Source organism: Hetaerina americana, unplaced genomic scaffold (assembly GCF_022747635.1).
Source record: "Hetaerina americana unplaced genomic scaffold, ioHetAmer1.1.p SCAF_55, whole genome shotgun sequence".
Taxonomy (NCBI): domain Eukaryota; kingdom Metazoa; phylum Arthropoda; class Insecta; order Odonata; family Calopterygidae; genus Hetaerina; species Hetaerina americana.
Window position 1 is genome coordinate 1087071 of NW_027287150.1, and position 21738 is coordinate 1108808.

Genomic DNA, 21738 nt, shown 5'->3' on the forward strand with positions numbered 1-21738 from the left:
TAAAAAAAAAGAAAAAAAAACAAAAAGAATATAAAATCATTAAAAAGAAAAAAAAAATTATATATCAATTAAAAAAAAAAATCTAATAAGCTAATAAATAAAATGCTCCTTCAACTATCACCTCATAAAAACACTCCATGGCTCCAGTGGAACAAAGTTCCGAAGGAGTACTACAGGTTCACTACTCATTCCTGGTCCTGGTCCATTATTCAGCCATCTTCATAATGATAATCGGTCCATCGCCCTCACCTTTATTTAGGAATGTATAGAATGCTAGCCTACTGCATCAATGTTTAATATTATGACTAAAACTTTCCTCTTTTTTCGCGTAAGTCTCACTTCATATATCAGGCAGATGGCGTTAATTTCTAATTTCAACCTACGTATAATTATAAGCACATTATTTAAATAGAAAAAGGTAGCTTTCTGTATAAAATGTAAAAAAATATAACTAAAATTTTCCTTTTTTTGCGAAAACCACAATTTTTCCGTAAGGCAGATAACTTGGATTTCTAATTCCAGCCTATATACTTTAAATATAACTGTCTAAACGTTAAACCCGTTCAGGTTTCCTAAATAAATTCTCCAAATTTTCCAAATCTAAAGTTAAATATCCAAAGAAAATGTGGGAGATGCCGCAACAATAACTTTTAACGGAGTCATCTGCTAAATTGTTGCATTATAATCAATATTGTACCCTACGGATATATTTTGAGACTAAATTTTAATATATATTCTAGCTTTTTCGCCAGGTGATGAGCCGATAACCTTTCCTCCTTAAATACCTTTCCTCCTTAAAAAAACCTAGCTCCTCTTGAAAAATATTCCCTTGCTCCCGATGAGAACGTCGTTAGGTGTTGATTGAAAAAATACCACCGTTTCTTTATGTGGCTAATACGAGTAAAGATCACTGAGACGGCCTTTGATCAATTTTGATACGAATTTAATATATTTAAAAGTAGAATCTGGCCCATATTTTTTACCATTGATTAAATTAGTTCTACTCGAAAGAGATCTAAAAAGCCTTCTCCATAATATTGCATGGACGTTAGGCGATTTTCATTGGTTCCTGGATCAAACTCCGGATTCAATTGCTTCCCGGAGATGATATTGCCCAAGAATTACCAAACATTGGTACGCATCATCATAATGGTATTTATGTCCCGACTATAACAAAGTAGAAGAAAAATTAGCAGACTTTGTGGAATTTTCCGCATTCTAAAGGGAGAGAAAGCTTGGGCAGAACTAAGGAAAGAGGCGGGATATACAAATTTTATAGGGAGAAATGATTGCAAATTCAAGGTAAAATTCCGGGTACAAAGAACGGATGAAAATAAAATTTTCATTTCTCAATAAAACAATTGTTGATCGTAAGAGTTTACCTGCAAAACTATTCGATCCCTTTCCTAACAGGATAAATACTTTTTGTTAATTTTACACCATTTAAATAATAATTTCATTGATGTGTTATGTAAAATGGTATGTAACAGCTTAGTTTTGATTTTGCTTTTCTTGCTGATTTGGGAAACCGATGTAAATGAAACGGGGATTTTCTTTTCTTATGTGTTATAGATTAGTGTTTGGAAGTTTCCTTTAAGTGTAATGTTTTGATTTTATTTATTATCTTTTGTGATACTGACTGGATTTGAGATGTCATTTCAATGCAACAATTTCAGAGTGTAAAAATCATTCGTCTTGACTGGGATTCGAACCCAGATACATCAATATCCGGTCGAGTGCTTTAGCCACTTAAGCTACCGAGGCGTCCTCTTAAACTCTGAAATTTTGTCAAGGCGAATGATTTTTACACTCTGAAATTGTTGCATTGAAATGCACATTAGCGGATGACTCCGTTAAAAGTTACTGTTGCGGCATCTCCCGCAGTTTCTTTGGAATTTGAGATGTCATGTTATTATTTCCAAAGCAAGTTTGATTGTAATAATTGGGACTTGTGTGCCGCCTTACATTTTCCATCCGCATTTTCGAGTTTTAATAATATTGACATGAATTTCTCTTTGGTGACCGAAAATTTCCCCAAAATGGGCTGCCTTGTCGGAATCGCTATTGCACTTTCTTCCATTCATTGAATGCTCTTTTCCACATAGCTTGAGCCTCAGGCACAACGCATCTCATATGAAAGACATACGGCATCATTGGCAAATGGAAGTAGATCGTCGATTTTCTTCGCGCCGCTAAAAATAAGTGTCCATAATGACCTCTCCGTTCCATACAACCTGTGCCGCCAATCGCTCTGGAAATCTATAGCAGTGAAATCAAAGGGCTTGACCATTTTTTTCCAGATTTTTTCCATTGACACATATCTGGTATTTCGAATTCCCTAAAATATTTCATTTTATTGAATAAACATATCAATTGTATTAATAACAGCAGTCTCAGATTAAAATTATTGGGAAAAAAAGAGAATTTTCATTGAACGCATTGTGACACTCTCATCAAGAACAGTCAAGCGGTTTCTTTATTCAAATGATCAGTTTAAGTTTCTTCTTCCAAAAAAAAAGCTCTTTTCAAGATTAAACTCAAGAATATAAATGAAAAACAAGATGTAATTCAATTCCCAAGAAATAATTTTTACTAAAGCCTACTTTTTGATTAGATTTCAGACGAGCATGATGATGATTATAATGACATAAGCCCGAATAATGCCTAAGATCAAATTGACTCCCGGCGATGGATGATAATGATACTTCACCATGACAATGCACCTGCACATTCAGCATTGATTGTTCGCCAGTTTCTGGCAAAAAAAATTCAATCACCAGCCTTGATCATCCTCCCTATTCCCCAGATCTCGCCCCCTGCGACGTTTTCCTATTTCCAAAATGCAAAAATGTGATTAGGGGACATCACTGGGAAGTTGTGGACACAATAAAACAAGAAACGACGAGAAAACTAAAAACCCTAACTGCCGAGGACTTCCAAGGGTGCTTCAAACAGTGGAATAGAGAAGATGGAATAAGGGCATAGCAACGAATTGAGAGTACTTTGAAGGGGACAGAATCGATGTAGACTAAATTTTGCAAAATAAAGTTTTTATGGTCCCAGGTCGCGTATTTATTGGACAGACCTCGTACAGCATATAACCCTTATATTCATTTCAGTGTGAGTGCTGGTCGCTGAAAAAAATCTCCCATTGAAATTGTATGAACAATTGTTTCCGGGTACTAACTATCGTACCACTAAACTGTCTCTTCGTTCCACGATTTTGGCGGTACATTTACTATTTTTTCTACGAATTTCTGAATTTCTACATTCTACGAATAAAAAAAAGATCAGCGAAATGTATAGGCGAGCGGTTCAACTGGTGGGTTATGCCATTTATTTGAGTATATCTCCGAATGCTATTCGCAATTACAGAGCTTGAGGTAACATGTACCAATCTTCACATCCCTCTCTTCCCCACCCCCGAGCGTGAACTTGTACAGACAGCTAACCCTTACTCAGCCGACATATCTAATTAAAATATTTTTAAAGCGCTCACCAAATAATTTTTTTTCATTTGGACAACCACCATTGTAATCTCGGTAACAAAAAACCAGTCAAACCAGTAAAAAAGTAGTAGTTACACTTGACATGAGACCATGGAATTCTCTGGAATTTCAATACATGTATTTATTCATTATGATGTTTCTACAAGTGAGGGCAAATTTTATTCGGAAAAGTTAAACGGAATAAACTAATATCAGACGAGTTACGAAAAAAGTTTGCGACGAGCAGTAGTCGAATTCCAAAATAGGGACGGAGGTAAGACTCGAACAATCAAGCAATTTGTTCGCGAGGAAGGCCGTGAAATTCTCCTGATAAAAGACTCGAAATGAAAAAGCTTTATTATTGACTAAATATTTACCAAATAAATAAACTTCGTATATCTTAGCACAAACATTTTGTTATAATACTACCGCCTTCCAGGCATAGGCGACATCATTAGGTATCATTCATGGTTAATGTTAGTCGCCATGAAAAAATAAAGATTAAATAAACAGGAGAACAAATTCGAGTAAATGAAAATCTTGAAGACAAGTCCTATTTCCAGATGCACCACAAGCGTAAAAAACCAGATTTTTGGTGAAGACTCTTCCCTTTACTAAAAATTTGAAATTAGAATCGGAAAAACATCGTGACATGAAATAGCGAAAGATATTTATTATCCTCCTTCGATCTCTGCGATCAATACACACACTCCCTTCTCTCGTCCTCGAAACTCAGTGTAACCAGAGCACTCAGGAAGACAAGGGCAGGCCATCATTCAGCAGGACCCGGAGGCGAACTGCGCGTGGCACTTAATATTGGTCGACCTTGAAGTGCCTCCGCGGACGAAATGTGCTCAGAGGCGGTTGATTCAGCGTCGTGTTAGTCGAACAACACATGTGACCCACTTGCAAAAGACATCGTTCGCCTTATTCGATGATTATTGGAAGAAAGGCTTGAAAAACTCAATTAACGAATAGTTAAAGAGAGTGACTCACTGCGCTAAAACAATAGGGCCCCCAAGTTTTATCGTCGAGAACAAAAATGTAAAAATCACCGAATTATTTCTTAAGCTTTTCCCAGTTGACTTTTAAATGGACTGGAAAAATTACTTGACTTAGCCATTCACACTATTTACGAAGGGACAGACTTCAATTGATAAAAAAATAAAGAACAAATTATTTAGTTTTAATCTAAATTGTTCCAATGGTTTTAAGCCTAAAATATTTTTTAAGACCAGTAATTAAGAACATACTTCCTTTCATAATGCGGCGTAATATGAAAAAATATGCCCCAAGGCAAAATTCAAAGTGAAAGAAAATGAACATAATAAAAGACGTGTACACTGCCGTCCGATTAAAAAATTGTGAACTGTTAAGAGAAAAATACTGCATTTAATTATTAATCACTCACAGAACAGACAGCGGATTTTAATGAGGACGGCATAGAAAATAGTTATTTCATCCGTACTTAATTATGCGAATCACTTAAATGCTTTCATTGGCTATTGGCACCTTAAGGTTCGACAAAAACATTTTAAAGAAAATAGAGTATTTCAATGCAACAAATTCAGAGTGTAAAAATCATTCGCCTTGATCGAGATCTCGATCAAGGCGAATGATTTTTACTCTCTGAATTTGTTGCATTGAAATGCATATTAGCGGATGACTCCGTTAAAAGTTACTGTCGCAGCATCTCCCGCAGTTTCACGGAATTTAAAATGAAGTATACGTAAATTTTAATCTTCAAGTTCAAATAAGAAAGTAATACGGGTTTTGATTGAAATTTCCACAATTTCACACAACGGCATTGCATAAGGTAATCTGTTACAGCTCGTAACTTTGATCGCAATCAAAAAGCATCAGTTAATGTATAAAGAAATCCAATTCCCGCGCTCTCCTTCATAAGTCAAATGATTAGATCCGGAGATCGTTTCGTTTTATAACTGGAAAAAGAAACCTGGTGGAATGGTGTTCAATAAGATGCGTATGATTATATATTTCCTGGAAAAGGACATAAGAACTGTGTGAAAAAATTTTGAAAACAGACATTTTCATTCCAAGTTTTTAACGCCTCTCATTCGAAGTATCAACAATCAGTTTCATTCAAATGCAAACCTTTTCATTTTCTTTTTCTTACTTAAAGGCCACCGCAGGATGAGGACAGCCACCAACTGCTTTCTGGTTAACCTGAGCATTTCCGACCTCCTCCTGTCTCTTCTAAACTGTGCGTTCAACTTGGTGTTCATGCTCGATGGTGATTGGCCCTTCGGTGCCGCATACTGCTCCCTCTCCAACTTCGTGGCCAACTGCAGCGTGGCGGCTTCCGTTTTCTCCCTCACCGCCATATCCGTGGATAGGTAATTACAAGGGTCCGCATGCAAAGGGGAGAGTCCATCAACCCCACCCTTATTATTTCAAACAAACAAACGGCGGCTTCGCCAAGCAGTGAGATACTCGCCTCCGCGTGGATATCGATTTTGACACGCACACTCACGCGGATGCTTTTTTTCGTCCGGATCGCAGGTACATGGCCATCGTGCACCCTCTGAAGCACCGCAAGTCGAAGCGAAGGGCACGGTGGGCCCTGGGCGCCATTTGGACGTGCAGTGGCCTCCTGGCGCTCCCGTGCCTACTCTATTCCACCACGATGGTACAATGGTAAGTGTACAAAGTACATATTCTGAATGAGAGAGAGAGAGAGAGTTCGGTACATTTCCTCATCACGCAGTCCTCAACCGCAAGTCTCATATGCAATCATATCTCCAGGGCGAAGTTCAGATCTGGGTATCCATGACAAAACCTTTTGCCAATAATGTTGATCCCTATGAACAAAATTTCACAAGCCTTAATCTTTTTCTACTGGAAGCAGTAATCAAACGGGTGCTATTATCATTTAAAAGTGTGCACCCCCTGCCCTTTCATTTTGTTTCACGTTTCTGCATTCCACGCGTTTTCTCAAAAATGAGTCCTGAAATAAAATTTGAAACATATTAGGAACCCAAAATTAATTCATTTCTTATTGAAGGCAAATACACGGCATATGGATATGAAATAGTTTTATTTATTTTATAAAATGTTGGCAAAATCATTACAACTAGTGAACTTATTCCCGTAACTTCTTTGTCACTGTACTTAACATCTATCGGCGAGGTCACTCTGGCACGCCAAGGGAATGTTCTTTGGCTCAAATGCTTATAATATTGAACTCGAAAAAACGTGGCGAATGCCTCTATACATATTTATCCAAGAGTTTGGAGTGGAGAGCATATTTTTCCATATTTTATTTTTCCCTCAGATACTAACCAGAAGCAATTTTAATGGTGTGCCAGGTTGACACAAATTTATAACAAAACGTTGTCGAACGAAAAGGCTTCGCACTTCACTGGCCTTTCAATTTGTCAACTAAGGATAAATCACCCTCACCCTAAACTCTCTGCAGAGAGCCGCTCTCGGGGAACAGAAAACCCTTGTGTCGATGATCAAATATTTTTATTTCAGCTGTAAATTTTGAAACATTTCCGTACATTTTATCATAGAGAATTGCATTTCATTTAGTCCTCATTGATATTAAACTTGTAATGTTCTAATTAAAAACCAACAAAACACTATCGATAACAAATTTGCTGAAAACATCTTTCCCGCCCCTCCCATCTACGGGAAAATGCCCAATCGTTTCCCACTCCTGATATTTTGCTGAGTTTAAATATCGAAAGGACGATAAATGGAGTTATTTTGATTACTGGAAAATGAGATCGAATTCTTTACCTGAAATAAACTCCATGACTTACAAGGCATCATTGCAATAGTCCTGTTATCCGCACCGATTGTAAGATAACAAGAGTGTAAGCGTGGCCTCGGTGGATAGAGTCCATGATTATTAACAGTAATCTACCGCTCAAGGCAGTTCTTCGATGGTGGATTCTGGGACAGGGTGTTGTTACATGTCTAAGCCAAACCGAGCACGGCACTAAATACCTTAAAACCCCAATTTACAACAAACAATGTATTAGCTCCACATAGGAGGCACTTTCCTCCTTCCGCCATACTGTCCAATACACCTCCCTCCTCATTCACCCATCACTCCACTTCATTCACCCATCATTCTCCGTTCTATCTCAGCCTTCACATCCTATTGACTCTCAATATTTCCTGTCCCCACGCTCTCCTCCCCTCGCCAAAACCCTATTTTTATTCCCTTTTGATTTATTCTTTTCATTCTTCCACAAGCATTCACATTTCGAAAGCCTACAAAATCCACCCTTATCTTTTCTTCTCAATAGCCAATTTTCGGGACCATAGCGCTACCTACTAACTTCACTAATCTTCTGTTTCCATTATCCATTCAAGGCCTTATTATCAACTCCCCTCCCTTTTGTTAACACTTGTACAGCGAACGCAATTCCCCTTTTACTCCACTTACAACGTCGTACATTTTCACCAAATCTGAGAAATGTTCCCCGCATGCACTGATATATTCCGACGCAAGTGTTTTGTTTGGCCTGTCGCTTGTGAGACATCACTTTCGATTTATTGCGATTGCTTCCCATCCATGCCACACTGGATCCGTAATTCGACAGCAAATACCCCTTCTCTGACTAAACAGCCCATTATTGAAACACACAGCATACATGTATAGGCATACGGGCATTAATATATTCAATAAAATGCATGTATTCATCAGTAAATCAATGAATAGAGCTCTGTCCTTCTCTTCCTTGAGAAAGTGTGGCGTGGACTAACGAAAATCGACATAAAATCGACAACTAGTGAGTTTCTTTTCTTTTTTGTGTATTTCTGTGTTTTTGTCTTTTTCCATTAGTCCTATCTTCATGTACATTATTATTCACATCCGTGAGACTTTCACAAAAGGATTATATATATATATATATATATATATATATATATATATATGTATATTTCCGTACATATACTAATATATATACATATATATATATACACACACACACCAATATTCATGCACGAAAACCCGCCATTTGGCGAACAAATATCCATTCACATGGAAATAGATATAAGGAAAAAGGAGATATAAGGCATGTATGCTTTAGTTTTCACTCTACCCTTGTAGATCAAATAAAAATTCAGCATCATAAGCATAAGAATTTTCTCCATAATAGAGTAGTGTTCCTCTGCATGATAAAAGAGTAACATTACCAATTGACAGCGACATAATGCGTAATGCAGGTACATTAAATGCTCTTCCTTGAGCCTTTGCAAGACAAACATCGAAAGCATCCCCTCACACATTCAAAAAAACTTCAGAAATAATCTTTTCTTCTGAGGTGGACTGTATTCAGTGGACTCGCCCCATCAAGGTGGATGAGCCGAAAGATATGGTTTCCACACCGACCACGTTGAAGAGGGCCGAAACAATACTAAAAACGCGAATATGAAATACCTTTTATTGATTGCTCGTGCTAGGTACGATAAAGTTTGAATAATTATATATAATCCTCCGTCTGCATAATGATTCAAATCTCACGCCAATGGCTCAATTATTTTAAATTTAATTATACAAATAAGATAAGTGCATCACGGAGAGTCATATCTTTTTAATAAAATTATTTCTCTGACCAATCAAAATTGTTTACGTGGTACCAATGGCACTTTGAAAAAAGGTCGAAACCAGTTGATTACGTCCAGTTGGTGAACGCTGGCGTGAATCTAATTAGTCCATTTACTCTGGAAAAAAAGTTTGATATATATATATATATATATATATATATATATATATATATATATATATACTTTTTTCTGCTCAGGATAATATTTCTGAAATATCGCACCCACAAAAAATCACTCACATACAGCCATAGACATTCACGGAGAGATAAAAATGGTTTAAAACGAGTTCAGTGAAACTCAGAACATGCATTTACGCTGCATTGCATAGCCTACTTGTACCATGAAAAGGATAGTTCTTTCCCCCCATACTATGGGAGTGGGGGGGAAGTAAAAATTTAAGTAATCTGCACGTTTAATTTATCTAATTTTCATCATTAAACTGATTTGAAAACTATTGATTTCCCTGTATTTCTGAAACATGAGCGACGTAAGACAATGCTTGTAGTGTTAGTGGACATGCATCAATGCATAATTGGATTTATCACAATTGCAGGTACCGCAACGGGGAATCAAGGTGCGTCTGTTTCATGTTATGGCCGGATGGAAGCTTCCCCACCTCCGTAACGGAATACACGTAAGTCGCATGCTATTCTAACTGCTTTAATTGAATTAAAGATTGAAATAAAGACTTCTCCAGAGTCAACTTGTATCCTAGTCGTGATATTTCGTCTATTATTTTGATATAAAAAGGATTAATTATTGGTTGTAGAATGGCAGAAAAAGGTATTCATCTCTCCCCCCAATAATCCACCATCAGAATATAAAAAAACATGGAAATATATTCATCTTTCGCTAAAAAGGCTTCCGAATGCCACTCTAGAGCCACCATAGAATTCCCTCTCCGCAGACTCTTTGCAGCACTTCTTCTCCGTCATCATTCATATCCTCGGTTACTCAATGTAACTTTGAAATTAGCCTTTACGTAAATAATCTCACACTGGATCATTTGGAAAGAAGTAAGTATTATTAAAAACTAGGAAATGCATTCGTGGATAAATATTTGGCAGGGGAGCGCTAATTGGTCCACGCCCACGGCCTACGACATTCCTCCGAACAAAAACTGGATCCGGATTCATCTATAATCCACGCAGAATACAACCCTTTAATGTTTTATAATTATCGTGCAACACAAAGGGTATTTTGCCTTCCAAGTTTCTCTTTGTTGAACTTTCAAGTTCCACCTCGAACTCTGAAACGGCGTTAATTTTAATCTGAAATGAACTCTCTAACTAATTTTACGTAATATTTTTCCACTCCGCAGATACAACGTGATTTTCCTGGGTGTGACCTACGCGATGCCTTTAACTGTTATGGCCGCGTGCTATTCGCTCACCGGCAGAGTCCTCTGGGGAAGCGGATCAATTGGAGAAATGACGCCGAGGCAAGCGCAGGCCATCTCAACCAAGAGGAAAGTAAGTCCCCGTGGCCCTGCCAATCAATTTCAATTTGCATGTATTCCTCCGATGAATTAACTTATAATCCCATGCAGATTTTATGTAAAGCCAACAATTTATTGCGAGAATTCTAAATGGTAAATACAAAGTCCAACCAGGTATGGTCAATGCCTAGGATTACACCAAATCTAAGCTTAACAATTCGAGTGGATACTTAAATCTGTGGGATTAATTTAATCTCCCATTGGAGACCAACTTTTTCACCAAAGTATGTATGCAAATTTTAATGATTGGAAAGATAAAAAGATATAATATGTATGACGCAAGTTTCTATTTAATTTTGAAAACCAACAAAATACATTGCCACCCTCAACCTAATGAAAACTTTCGAACGTCACTTTCATTTTGAATGAATACTCTATAGTTTGCGGATCTTTCGCGTAACTAAAAGATTTGATGACTGGGTCGATAAGGCCTTCAAGCTTCACAACATTTTAATTTCCTGCTTGTTTTCCTCTTATTATAATTCTCGTCACTCTTGCTAGGAGTAAAAGCTCTTTGCTCAGTATTATTTTCTTACAGATGAGGTCACTCAGAAATTCCTCTCGGGTCAATCTCCATTCTGACCGATTCTCAGCCGGTAGAAAACCCGAGAGGAAATTCTACACTTAAAAAAAAAGAGTAAGACCTCACTTTATAAGAGCGAATGTTATCATTGCCTATTTTGGTTGTAATATTAACTGCATGCACATCGAAAATAAAGGGCATATTTGCTCGCATACTTTGTAAGGACGCATTAACGTGGCGGTGAATATTGGGTTCGCGCCATTCCTGAGACTACGCTGGCACCCGAGTTTAACGCAATTAATGTGCAACTATATGGTGTGTAATATTTGGATATATGCACACAGAAGGGCAGATAACGGTGCGACTTAATGAAACAAAATATACGGGATAGAAAGCGTAAGAAAGAACTTACAATTAATAAGATGGTTATTTTCTCTAGGATCCACCAGTAGGACGGATCAATTCCCTTTTCATCTGTGCCTAACAACAGTCTTTCTTGCCGCAAAGGTCGTGAGAATGCTGGTCCTGGTCGTGAGTGGCTTCAGCATCTGCTGGCTTCCGTACCACGCCTACTTCTTATACGTCTTCCACCATCGCAGGGCAGCGGGTGCGGCCCACGCGCAGCACGTGTACCTGGCCTTCTATTGGCTCGCCATGTCCAACGCGGCCCTCAACCCACTCATATACTACTGCATGAACGACAGGTAGGAACCTTTTCTTCGTTTCCTCAACTTCCTCACTCACGATCCACTTGTGCTCAAACACAAGTGTGAAATTAATTACGCTTCGGAGAAGAATGGCCTGGTAAATCAGGCCATCCTCGGTGCTACGAACGTGACAAGCAAGCGAACCAAAGTTTTTTAAAACTATCATCTACGCGCATGTTATCGTACCCCTCAAGCCGCCGCAAGGTCTTGCGCCAGGGGATAAGTATTACTTAAGATTCCTGTTGAATCGTATCATTCCTCTACATCTAATTAATTAATTTTTAATTAACTAATACACCTTTGGTTTTTGGGTCATTTTGGTGTTTCACTGGCGATGGTCACATTGCATCGTAAACTAATCCATACAAGGTGCGAACCAAAGGTAATACAACTACTAAATTTGCATGTTGTCTCAGTGATCTCTAAAATGTGAAACCGGCAGGACGTCAGTTATTGTAAACCTCTACGCGCCGACCGTGTCACGAAAGACCTGCCGAGCGGAAATTTCTAGTGAACTTTTGCAACGTATTGAGAATCAACCTGATTATTGGACAATGTGTTCACTAGTGATGAAACCTGGGTTTTTGAACACGACCCATAAACAAAACGCCAAAGCTCTGAGTGGCACACCGACCAGTGCCCCAAGCCTGAAAAGGCAAGAATGACCAAATCAAAAATGAAAACAATGCTCATTGTCTTTTTCGACTGTAAAGGAGTGGTCCATAAAGAGATTGTTCCTCAAGGACAGACAGTTAACGCTGCCTACTACGTGGATGCGCTGGGAAGACTCCGAAAAAGGGTCATCGGGACGAGGAAAGACATCTCCGCCACCTGACAACTCCATCACGACAACGCACCTTGCCACAACGCGCTACGAGTCCGCGAGTTCCTGGCCCAACTCCACGTGCCAACCCTGTCCCACCCCTCTATATAGTCCTAACGTCGCCCCGGCACACTTCGTTTTGTTCCTTCGCATTAAGACAGCACTGAAATGAACCAGTTTTTCATCCATAGAAGAGACCCAATCAGCCGTGACGAAGACCTTGCGAGAGGTCCCCGAAGACGCTTTCCAGAGCGCGGTACCGGTCATTGCAGAGCCGCTGGAGAAAATGTGTGTAGAGGCCAAAGGACAGTACTTTGAAGAATTTTAGGTGCTTATGTAAATCTGTTATATAAATTGCTTTAAAAAAAATAATTGCATTACTTTTGGAACGCACCCTGTATAATATTCAATGAGTAGCAACAGCGCACGCTTCATAGCGTCTGTAATTAAGACCGGCGAAGTTGATCAGTTCAAGGCTCAAGGTTCATAACGCTTCTTCGAACATATTCAGTGTGTTCATGGTTTCGAGTATCGCCAAGGGCATGGCAGCTTATTGTCATTCAAGAAAAGATATCCCAGTTCATTCATATTCATGAGCACCTGTTCATTGAATTAAAATCAATATATAAAACGCATTATATATTTATGAATACGAATCCTGGACTGAAAAAACGTTAAAATCCGTCGGTCAAAATCTTAAGCGATGGAGGCTTATGTAATAAATACAAAAATTGCATCGTAATTTTATAATTGGTAATGCATATGAAATATTTAAATAAATAGACGATGTGGATATAGTGCATTAAATTTTATCAAGTATTTTCAAAGAAAATAAATAGCTGATGAACTAAATCACACAACTTCAATGATATCGCAGTGAAAACATATCAACAAGTAATGTAGAGAATAGTAATCTAAAAATAGCAATACCGCAGGAAATAAAAAACAGTGCGATTTTGCAATGAAGGTATCCCACAGGGAATGCATGTATGCTATAAATATTATCTTTCGAATGCAAGATATTCTTATTCTTATGCGAGTAACTGTCATCCCAAATAGCTTTCTATCATGCAAATCTTAATACGAATTTTTGTCAAAGCTTTTTTCGGCTTAATTGGCCCACATTGAGAAAATACAATGATTTTAAATAGAGGAGAAAAATTACCTAGTTGAGCGTAGTTTAATGCTTATATTTTAAAATATTATGCATTTATCCTTTTCTTTTAGGTTCCGATCTTACTTTCAACAAGTAATTTGTCAGTGCCGGTGTTTCAGGAACAGTGAAGAAACCAGTATCGCTCTCGGCCACCATCCCAAGACCTACGTGACGGCACACACGGCCTGTCAATCAGAAGTTGGAAGGCCGGTTCGATCAGGTGATAAAGAAAGAAAGCCAACTAAATACATTGGTTTCTAGGAAATACTGAAATTATATATGATATCTCGTTTTCAAATTAGATATTCACTAATAATATTGCCTGGCATATTCCAGTGAGACTTAATTTTAACAAGATATGTTTTTTCTTAAATATTGTTTCCTATTGATAAATAGGAATATGAACACATTAAATATGCCTTTAAATATACTTGCAAAAATATTTTCTTTGGAAAAAGGTATTTTGTTAAGATAGGCTGGAGGTGAGGAGTAGGCTGAAAACTAATGCACACATACTTGTAGACCAAAAAACAAATGACCTTCAGAAGCACTCCTGGTAGCCATGTGGAAGTAACATTCCCCTCAACACGCATGCGCAGGTTTGAGGTCGTTACATTCATCCAGTGTATTTTGAGAAGCGAAAGTGTGGAGACGTGTTCTAGTGCTTCATATGTCAAAGCGAGTTAAACAGCGTGCTGTTATCGAATTTTTAACTGCTGAAAAAGTGAATCCTACTGAGACGATTCATCGTCGTTTAAAGGCTGTTTATGGAGATGAAACTGTTGATAGATCTACTGTACATCGATGGGTAGTAAAATTTCGTGGTTGCGAGCCTGGAAAAGCCATGATTGATGATGGAACACGCAGCGGACTTCCGATTACTGCGACAGACGATAAATATCGCAAATTCATCGAATATTTGATTCAAAATGACCGGCGAATCACTCAAAAGCGTATCACAAGCCATATTGATATAACCAGAAACGTGTCGGCTTCATTATTGAGCTATTGGGATACCGTTGAATCTGTGCACGATGGGTACCACGCCGTCTCACAGATGAGAACAAACAAAACCATCCTTATTCCCCCGATCTTGAGCCTTGCGATTTACATTTTTTTCCTCAACTCAAGAGATACCTCAAGGGTAATTACACCACGGACGATGAGGTGAAGGCAGCTGTCAAGTTCTGTATTCGAGAAAAGTCGCGTTGGCATAGCACTAGAACACGTGTCCATACTTCCGCTTCTCGAAATACACTGGTTGAATGTAACGACCTCAAACCTGGGCATACGTGTTGAGGAGGAATGTTACTTTCACATACAAAAAGGAATTCTTCTGGAGGTCATTTTTTTTCGGTCTATAAGCATGTGTGCATTAGTTTTCGGCCTACCCTCGTAATTTGATAATTTCAATGGAGCCATGAGCTCTGCTTAAAAAATTTCCCAATGATGATCTTAGTCACCGTAAAATTTTATATCGTATAAAAGTGAGTGAACGTAGTACTGATTGTAATGCTCCATAAATGTAACTCCTAATTTGTAAATATAGGTCAAGAAATCATTTAAAAGTATCACCAGAGTGAAGATGAATTTAAAAATTTCATTTTTCTCAGGGATTGGAAAACCGATATCGATTCCGTTCTTATTTGCAATTTCACGAAATAATTTAATTCCAAGGTGAGAGATTTGATTCAATTCTATGCCCGTATACTAGTAAGAACTCAAAAGGAGCCTCATTATCAGCCTGTGGCACTCCCTTAATGCGATGTTAACGACGCTGTGTTCCAGGACGGCATTTCGATGCAGTGGCCCAATTTATCCTGATTTCTGCCATTGAGTACTCCTGCTCTCACATGCAATCCGAGCCCATATCTGCAAATTTATATTTTTATATTCACTCTTCTTTGTAAGAGCATCAATCATGAAGGTTTTTTTTGCAGAACTGAGTCTTCTTGAAGAGTTCCTATCGATCCTACCTTCTTTGAAAAAGCAGCTCTTGTCGAGATTCAAATCAAGAATATAAATAAAAAATGGGGATTAATTCAATTCCCATGAAATGATTTTTTACCAAAGCCTACTTTTGGATTAAATTTCAGACGAGCATGATGATGATCATTATGGTATATCAGCCCGGATAACGTCTAAGATTTGAATCGCTAGCATTTAAGAAATTATATGGAATTTTCAAAACTCCAGAAATTAAGGACAACAGGTGGGCTCATAAGTCGTGAACCTTTCTTCGAGTGGGAAGATAGAAGGCAGTGGAACTAAAGTGGAAGGAAAAGGTAATCAAAAGTGCAATAACGACATTCAAAGCGTGAAAATAATGCCCTAATTCATATTTTGCCAATCTAGATAATTTAGTGATTATCTAGCGACTCAAAAATCGCTTGCTTTAAATTATTTCTATTCTAAATGCATAGAATGGTCTTTAAGACTTCTATTCAAACATACATCTCAGAAATGGAAATATACTGCTACTTACCGAAAAGAAGAAGGATACCATTTGAGGAATACTATAGACATTTAAGAACTTGTTAACATCCCGCATTGATTTCATATCATTATTAATATCGTCAATCTATCGTTTAAGGTGGGTTTTGGGTGGACAAAAGTACTTAAAGGTTAGAGTGTCCCTTTCCCTCTGTCTCCCCTAACAAAACACAAACCCAGCATCCAGCTCCACAGCAAGCCCCTCTTCATTTCCGTATGCTTCCTTCCCCCTTCATTCCTTCCAGCATCCCTATCTTACGTTTGCACCATCCTCGCTTGCATAGCATTCTTCCCTCTATGCATCTCTCTTCCATTTTAAGAACATGTTCACATTCTGAATTGATTTCATAATATTAAAGGGTTAACTTTAAATCTTTATAAAATGTGAAGTGTATACACAGTTACTACGTGATCATACAATTGATACACGGATTTATTTCTCGACAATAGTTTCACAGATATATCACATACGTTCCATCTGATTCTCGCAAAATAAGTTAAATTTATTTTTTCCTTTCCAGTCTGGATATAGGTGCGAGAGAGTAATTTGATGATAGCGTATCCGATATATTGATCAACAAACCCAATATATATTTTAGACCTGAAGAGATAAAGAGTGAAGCGAAAAATTGATTTCGGGCTGCATTTCATTATTACTCCCAATGTTTTGTTTATTTATCAACTATCTGTTGTCGATTATAATACTGATAATAGGTTGTAACCGACTGGCACCTACTGACTGCAACTTAGTACCTTACTTGGATTATTATGAATAAAATTCTTGCACTAAAAATCTTCCGAATAATTATCATCTTCAGTCGAAGCTTCCATCAAGAGTTATTTAATGACTCAATGCCATCATGACTCATAATGACTCAATGACTCATAATGGCTTTAATGACTCATTTGCCATCATTTATTAATCAATGGGAAATGTTAAATTGAATAGAATGGTTTGAGGCGTCACTTTGTGGAAGCGATTCATATCGGAAAAGAAATACGCAGTTATTCCACATATATTTTATCATACACGACCTAGGTTTCGACTTACAAAGTAATCGTCAGGTGATTTGATGCTGACTTTGTAAGTGGAAACCTAGGTCGTGTATAATAAAATACATGTGGAATAACTAAGTATTTCTTTTCCGAAATGTTAAGCTTGTTTTCTCCCCACATGTGTCTCATCCCGTGGAATGCACCTACACATTTACGTGGGTGAAAAGTCATGTTTTGGTTGGCATATTGTTTTCTATTCTCACTTCAACAATATGAAATCATGAATGAAAATATATGAATTATACAGAAAGTTAATATTTATTCTATATCTAATTAATATCTACCTGTTCTAAACATCCCGTAAATTGTAAAATGAATGCAATACATTCAGCGTAAATTACTAAAGTAGACATTTTTATTTCCCCATTTTACTATCATATCTCTCACAAATTCCAAGAAACTGCGGTAGATGCTGCAACGGTAACTTTTAACTTAGTCATATGCTAAGTGTGCATCACAATGCAAAAATTTCAGAATGTAAAAATCATTCGCCTTGACAGGATCACACTTAAAATTTTTAGCTACAGAATGCATGCATTAATCCCTGGTAGAGTTCTTTGCCAACAAAAGCAACAGTTTTCGGAGAAAGCCAAATTGGATATGAATTGGTTAGCCTACAATTGGACCTGCACTCATCCTTTTCCTACTGTTGACCAAATAAGCATTATCATCTGATTCAATCCCATTCGCAGAATATAAATTACTCTACGTATATTAAACCTACTGTTAAATATTATAAACATTTCTTAGCATGAAATGTTTTTGTGAGCAAAGTGAATTAAATTTACTTATGTGCATTGAATTCTCACGATACTTTTCTAGACAGCCAAACCTTACCTTAAATATGGTTTCAACGACCTTTAAGGGCCCTTTCAAAGTTGCCATCGAAGGGCAAAAACGTGGCCGGGTAGTGCCAACACAACATAGTCCGAGCACCATTGACTTAATTGGAAGTCAGATAAAAAAACTGTCAATTTTGTAAATTACCTACATCAAATTCAATCCGTCTATCAGCATCACCTTTGAAACTCCCTTCATCCGCCCGATTTTGAGAAGAGTAAGAGAGGAGACAACTTTCACGACTCTAAAGGCAACCTTTTGGCTAATTATCTGGCTTAGCGCTCGATCTGTCCATCCGACGGTCACTTCAGCTATAATTAACCCCACCGGTTAAAGAAGACGTCACGTGCTAATGATTTTTGTCAACCAGCAGGCAGCCGACGGCTCCGCTGACTATATGGACCCCCTCCCAGCCCACCCATTGATCATAACGGTGCCTTGGATACCCACGCGCGGAGAGCGCTCCGTGCGTACAACGGGGACACCCACTCGGCGATCTTTTGAGAGAACCCGATGACCCCACGGACTCCGCCCGGAATCCCAATTTCATGGAGGCGTCGCGGGAACGAAGCTGTTTCATGGAAGAGGGATGAAAGGATGACTCGACGACACGAAGAGGTCATGCGGGGCACTTCACCGGTAAGTGATGTGAGCCGGGCTTTTCGCGGTAATGAGGTCACCGTGTTAACGCCCACCACAACCACCATACAGCCTTAGGTGTTCGGCGTGAAATGGCCATCTATATATTTCCGAAATTTGCTGCGAATTCTTTACTTCTTCCTTCACGAAGTGAACAAGCGACGTTAATAAGTGCTGGGCACGCTATACATCTGCAGCTGAGGCTACATTAACCTCAATTGATGGCGTTTCATCGCTCCCGGAGGTGTTAAGATTAGTGCCGCTATCAGAGTGACAGAGCGACATTTTTCGGAATTAAACAGTGACTTAACGCTATATGAAGGGTTGGCAGGAACATGGAGGGAACGGATGGGAGAGCGGATGCGATTATGATCGAGGAGGGTGTTATTATGAATGCTTCTGACACCGGCACCGCGGAGCTCCGCATCATCAGATCCCCCAGATCAGGGTCAGAAGTTGCGAGCGTTACCTTCTCAAACTAGCACCCTTCCACCCTCTCTTGACGAAGCATCAGACACGCCAGAAGGTGCTCTTCCAAGTGAGGACGCCTACACGAAAGCCTGCAACCGTTTTATTATTATAATAACGACTTCCCGATACTAAAAATCACCTTGGCATTTTCTCACTTCTCTTGAGTGTTTCAAAAGTGGTATAAACCAATTCAAGTTATGACTCGAACGATGATGCTAGGTCTCCTCATCTCTTATCCTCATGGAAATCATTGAAATATTATTTAACCTTTATTCATTCTTATATCGACACGGAGGGGAATATCGGTTATTTTTCTTGTACGTTTTCCCTGTGCAATATACGGAATCTCTATTTTTAAAACTCATAAAACATTCCCTGTGATACGTATGGAGGAGAGGGGTTATATGAAAATGAAATCACTAAGTTAGATCAAAAATATTGTGCAGGAGAAATGACAACCGTTAACTGAAAAACTGTTAAAAGTGAATAGCGTCTTTTATTTTAAGTACCCAAATTAATACGGTAAGCAGTGAATAAACAGCCAAGCGTAGCACGGTGACTCTAGGATTTTGGCTGAGTGTGGAGGGAAGATTATTTGGATCACGTTTGCTTTTTTGCGCATATTAGCAAGCAATTTCGCTTTCAATGAAGCTACCTTAAATACTGATTGATTTCATAGGCATACTAACAAATGAATCTCATCGATAAAATCGAATCTACAATAGACTGAGATCAACGATAAAAGAAGCACTGATAATAAAAACATTTAAGAGCAGAAGGTCGATTGCGATATCAGTAAAACATTCGATTCTATCATATCTGCAGGAAAAAAGGAAACCACATCGTCATAAGTCATACGCACATCCGTTCTCAATTACATATATTGATCTTTAAATTGAAATCCTCAATGAGTAAGTAATATTATGACCCATTCAATTCAGGTTATAAAGATAAGGAAGCGGATTGAGAATCTTGATGTGCAGTGATGTGAGTTGGTGAGCAGGTGAAGGCTGAGTTGTATCTCGCTGGAGCTTGTTCAATTATTGGCAGAAGAAATGGTGGAAGAAGTTTAGGAATGGGTTGGCGAGAGAGATATGGCAGTAAATTGAGCATGTTAGATTTACAGATGATAAAGTATTAAATAAACAGCAGAGACGGAATTTATATCACTGTTGAACGCGTTAATGGGGCATTTTCAGATATATGGGACGGATTTCAATCATCAAGCGAAAATATTAAGGCTATTGCGAATCATAAGGAACAAAACAGATCAAATGGAACGTTGGAAACATTCTGGCACAATTTCAGATGGAAATGCGACTAGTAAAAGAAGAATAGTCGAAGGATATTGTTTATTAAAGCAACATTTACGGAGATGAAGAGTTTTGATGAAAGAGACTCAAAGAACATACTAAAAAATATTAACCAAAACTAATCAGCAGAGCATCACGATGTGGTCTATAAGCTTTGCACCCGATTTAAGACTAGGAATGAGACCACCAAAGGGAAATTACACTTAAATAACGTGATAAAAGGAGTCGAACAAGTAAAAACAACATTTTTTGGGTATACATAGATGGTGATAGCGGAAGGAATTTTAATTTAGAAATGGCGATTGGAGGAGTTAAGGAAATCTGACGGCGGGGATATTGATCCCCGTGGTGGAAAGGAGGGTGCCGCGTAAGAGCAAAAGGGAATAGGAAATACTATATGGTGGAATGATGGGTGAAAATTTTGTTGTAAAAGGAAATAGTTGGGGGGGCAAAATGATTCAAAAATAGAACAAAAGTGCTGAAACGACAGAAAAGGTTTTTCAAGTGCCATTGAAACTACTTTAAAACGGTATTTTTGATATTTAATAAATATTTAAACATATTTCTCAACTATTAACATCACATCATATGAGCGGATTTCTATGCTCTTCATTTGAGTTTCTTTTAGCCTCCAAGTTCTTTATTTCCAACTCTCCAAGACCAGATGTCAATAAAAATACAGGTTTTTAAGGTCTACTATTGACATTTGATTACTAGTGTCCATTTAACTTATGATATTTTTAAATTTATGCATACGTTATTAATCAAATAATTGACATAATATATAAATAACTCTAATAGTATATAATAACTCTAACTAGTATTACGCGTAAGGCGCACATCACTAAACATATACCTTAATATAAGAGTTAGACATACATAGAAGTTGACGGTGTGATGGAGGACTTGTGATTATCAACAGAGAGCATTAGCACTGAGTGAGGTTTTAGAGACTGGATAGAGAGTAAAGACCTTTAGATAGCCACTCCTATCAATTATTTTTTGCAAAACAATTATGGATTTGCTAGCGCAGATGACCCAGATCCTGTAGACGCTCACCCAACTAAAAAAAGTCCCTATATCTATTTGTATAGATATTAAGTTTTGTAGTATTAATCCACGAACTTACCAGCAAACCATATGTGAAG

At 38.0% G+C, this 21738-nt stretch overlaps 1 protein-coding gene across 1 annotated transcript in view; it reads left to right on the top strand.

Annotated features, from left to right (window-relative positions):
• The window catches only part of LOC139694791 (tachykinin-like peptides receptor 86C), a 216336-nt gene extending 202297 nt beyond the window's left edge, over window positions 1-14039 (top strand). The window contains exons 3-8 of the mRNA XM_071593313.1: window positions 5632-5845; window positions 6012-6146; window positions 9625-9705; window positions 10393-10543; window positions 11600-11796; window positions 13850-14039. Of these exons, the coding sequence (XP_071449414.1) occupies window positions 5632-5845; window positions 6012-6146; window positions 9625-9705; window positions 10393-10543; window positions 11600-11796; window positions 13850-14039 (968 nt within the window). The remainder of the gene's footprint in view (window positions 1-5631; window positions 5846-6011; window positions 6147-9624; window positions 9706-10392; window positions 10544-11599; window positions 11797-13849) is intronic.
• The last annotated feature ends 7699 nt before the right edge of the window (window positions 14040-21738 follow it).